This window comes from Plasmodium cynomolgi, chromosome 7 (assembly GCF_000321355.1).
Source record: "Plasmodium cynomolgi strain B DNA, chromosome 7, whole genome shotgun sequence".
Classification (NCBI taxonomy): domain Eukaryota; phylum Apicomplexa; class Aconoidasida; order Haemosporida; family Plasmodiidae; genus Plasmodium; species Plasmodium cynomolgi.
Window position 1 is genome coordinate 747,029 of NC_020400.1, and position 3,873 is coordinate 750,901.

The 3,873-nt window shown below is 43.8% G+C and overlaps 1 protein-coding gene across 1 annotated transcript; it reads left to right on the plus strand.

Annotated features, from left to right (window-relative positions):
- Positions 1–610: 610 nt before the first annotated feature.
- PCYB_072640 (gamma-glutamylcysteine synthetase) lies at positions 611–3,769 on the plus strand (the record flags this gene model as incomplete). The annotated part of the gene is made up of 2 exons (XM_004221661.1): positions 611–2,605; positions 2,786–3,769. 2 exons carry the CDS (start codon positions 611–613, stop codon positions 3,767–3,769), a joined length of 2,979 nt encoding a protein of 992 aa, XP_004221709.1.
- Between the last annotated feature and the right edge of the window lie 104 nt (positions 3,770–3,873).

Genomic DNA, 3,873 nt, shown 5'->3' on the forward strand with positions numbered 1-3,873 from the left:
ATAATGTTATTTATGACCACGTTTATTTCGAATTTTCTTGCGAGTTCGTTCCATCTGTGTTGAAAAGCATTTCCACACAAGCGTGACGGGTCGCGAAAAAGGGGAAAAACGGAATAATAGCTGAATTGTTGAATAGCTGAATTGCTGAATTGCTGAATAGCAGAATTGCTGAATTGCTGAATTGCTGAATTGCTGAATTGCTGAATTGATGAATTGCTGAATAGCTGAATTGATGAATTGCGGGATAGCAGAAAAAGGAAAAAAAGGACCACGATCGAATCGATAAAAGCTACCGCGAAAAGAGCAGTCGCCCCATGGCTACCAAAAAAAAGGAATAAAAAGTAGGACCATTTTGAGAGGTGCTCGCGCCTTGACAACAAAAGAAAAAAAAATATATATACCATAAAATAAAACACAAAGATAGAGAGGTACAAAATAGAGAGGCACAAAATAGAGAGGCACAAAATAGAGAAGCACAAAAGTATAGGAATACGCAGACTGAACCCGCCCAGTGGCAAGGCGGGAAAAACACGATCGACGAAGTTGTGGTATACGTAAAAACTGACTCCTTATCGAAACAAAACTTTAAAAAAAAAAAAAAAAAAACAAAATGGGATTCCTCAAAATTGGAACTCCATTAAGTTGGGAGGAAGTGCAAAAAGTAAAATCGCTAATCAGGTTATATGGCATACTCCAGTTTGTTCATACGTACAAATGTAACAAAGATCGAGTGGATGAAAATATCATGTTTGGAGACGAAATAGAATACATCGTTATTCGAAATGATGAAAATTTTAAAGAATCTGCTGCTCTCTTATGTGCAACAGATTTAATTGATGAAATGATGAACTTAGAAAGTGTCACCTATTGTCAGTATGGATCACATTGGACTCCTGAATATTCCTCTTTCACCATTGAGGGCACACCCTCTGTTCCTTTCAAATTTGATATAAATTCATCACCCTTTGTTGAAGATTGCATGCGCATAAGGAGAATCAAACTCAACAATGTTCTCAGTGCCATTATGGGAGAAGTGCGGGCCATCACTTTGCCTTGCTTCCCAAACGCTCTCCTAGAAAATAGCCTACTTATGGCCAAAAGGATCACCCAAGAAACGGGCAAGAGGAAGGGTGACAGGGGGAAAGGTGCTATGGGTTCAGGTGGGGACACCTTGGAGACGCCAGCAATCGAACATGTGAAGCAAAAACAAGCGGAAAAGGGACAGGGAGAGATGGTCAGACAGGTCATCACGGAGGGAGAGTATAAAATCACGCTCAACGATAGCACGCAGACGTATGCGGACGAGGGGAAGTCTACCCAGTTTGTAAACTCGGATGTGGTTGCCCAAAGGAATGACGACTCGTTAATGCAGGAAATGTGCGGGGATGAAGTTGGCGGCGCGGACCAGGCGGACCAAGCGGACCAAGCGGACCAGGCGGACCAGGCGGACCAGGCGGGCCACTCGAATGAATCGAATGAATCAAAGCAGGCCAACCAGGCGAGCACGCCGAACCAACCCATCTTCATCAACGAGGCCAAGGAAAACCTCCTCTTCGAATGCGACCTGTTCAAACCTGAACAGACAAAGAACTACAGCAACAGCTGCCTCATCACCGACATGGTGATCAGTCCGCACGCCAGGTACGTCACTCTAACTAAGAACATAAGAAAACGAAGAGGGACCAAAATCATTTCATTTAACGAGATATACAAAGATGAGAACACAGAGAAGCTGCCCAGGTGGGAACACTCGCTGGACAAAACGGACAGGAGACTTTTCAAGAAAATAAAAAAAAAGTACGTCCTCGATGAGCACTTGATTTGGAACAAATCTATGACGAATAAGAAGAGAGTAGAACCCATCGGTTTGGATTTTCCTCCAAGTGGAGCAGAAGCGGCATCGCCAGCAGTGGTAGAAGCGTCAGAGAATCCCAGCGCAGAGGATGCTCTCCCCGCGCCAGACAACCTAATCGATGAAGTGATAAAAAATAGCTTGTTTAGCAACTTGGACGACGAGAAGGACCACATCTACGTTTACGATCGGAAGTTTATCCAGGAGTACTCGGAGAAATGCAAGAATCCAATTAAAAATTATGTTTACCTAGATGCAATGTTCTTCGGAATGAGCATGTGTTGTCAGCAAGTGACTATGTCCTTTCCAACTATAGATGACGCGAAGTATTTATATGACCAGCTAGCTGTTATCGCCCCCTTGTTCTTAGCCCTAACGGCATCAACCCCGTATTTAGGAGGATTTCTCACAGAGACGGACACTCGATGGAGAGTCATATCAAACAGTGTCGACTGTAGAACAGAAGAAGAACTAGCATACATTTCGAAGCCAAGATATTCAGGCATATCTTTGTACATTTCTAATGAGTTGCCACTTAGGAAGAACTACCATTTCTATAACGACATAGATGTGGTGTTAGATAAAAATGTGTATGATAAATTGGTGAAAGAAAATGTGGATGATTTTTTAGCTAGACATGTTGCTTCTCTCTTCGTTAGGGACCCCATCGTAGTTTTTGAGGGTTCGTACAGTGAAAGGGATATACAGTCAGTTGAGGAGAGGATGAAGGGCGAGATGGGTTCCGAAATGGGAGTAGAGGAGGAGCCCTCTCCGTCTTCTCCGTCGTCTACTTCTTCTCCGTCTTCTCCGTCGTCTACTTCTTCTCCGTCTTCTCCGTCGTCTACTTCTTCTCCGTCTTCTCCGTCGTCTACTTCTTCTCCGTCTTCTTCATCCCCGAGCGGGGGTTCCCCCCCCCGTGGCTCCAGCAGGCAGAACCAGAACCCCATCAACAGCGTGTACCTAAGCGATGACTTCAACTTTTTGGAGGACTACGAAGAGACGGTGTTGTCCTCCCATCAGCATTTTGAGAACTTCCAAAGTACCAATTGGAACAGCGTGAGGTTTAAGCCACCACCCATCCTGAGCAACCATTGCAATGGAACAAGTTCCATAGGATGGAGAGTAGAATTTCGCACACCAGATATTCAGATCACCGATTTTGAAAACGCATCAGTTGTTACGCTCATCATGGTATTGTCCAAATTTATCCTAAAGGAGAAGTTGAACTTATACATTCCGATGTCAATGTTGGAGGAAAATCTTTTCCGTTCCGGTAACAGAGATGCCATTTTCAAGGAGAAATTTTATTTCAGGAGAGATTTAACATATGATACGGAGGATAATGAAGTGGAGGAAAAGACTTTATATGATATTTTTTTTAACAACCACAATGGTATTTTTTTCCTTTGCTCCAAGTATATTGAGGAGCAGTTCCGAGAGGGGTTACTCTCCCATGCAGCTAAGAACAAAATAGACGAGTACATTGAATTTGTGAAGCTGAGATGTGCTGGAAAAATCTGCACAGGTGCTGCGTATTTGAGAAACTTTATTGTGAATCACCCAGCGTATGAAAAGGATTCCTACATCAATAGCAGAATTAATTATGATATTTGCAAGCTGATAGCAGATATAGGGAAGGGGCTTATCATACCTCAGGAACTGCTGGGCGTGTTTGTGGACCCTTACAAGGAAAGAATTAAAAGTGATTTGAGGCAAATTAACGAAAGCCAGTATGTGAAGAGTTTGGCCTATAAGTTCATCTCCGGGGAAGACTACACGCAGTACCTGTTGTTGAGCGAGGCTATTAAGGATGATCAGGATTACTACACCGGTACGAGGCGAACCAACTACGAGGAGTCGTCCATGGATAATAACACGCTGGAGTTTGGGAAGAAGCTCTACCAGCTGAGTGCCTAGGAGGGGTGCGCGGCATAGTATAGCACAGCGTTTGGTCGCGTTTATTTTTTGACCCCCCTTTCACTGCACCGCTTCTTTCCCCCACCACGCGGGTTGTCTTGAAA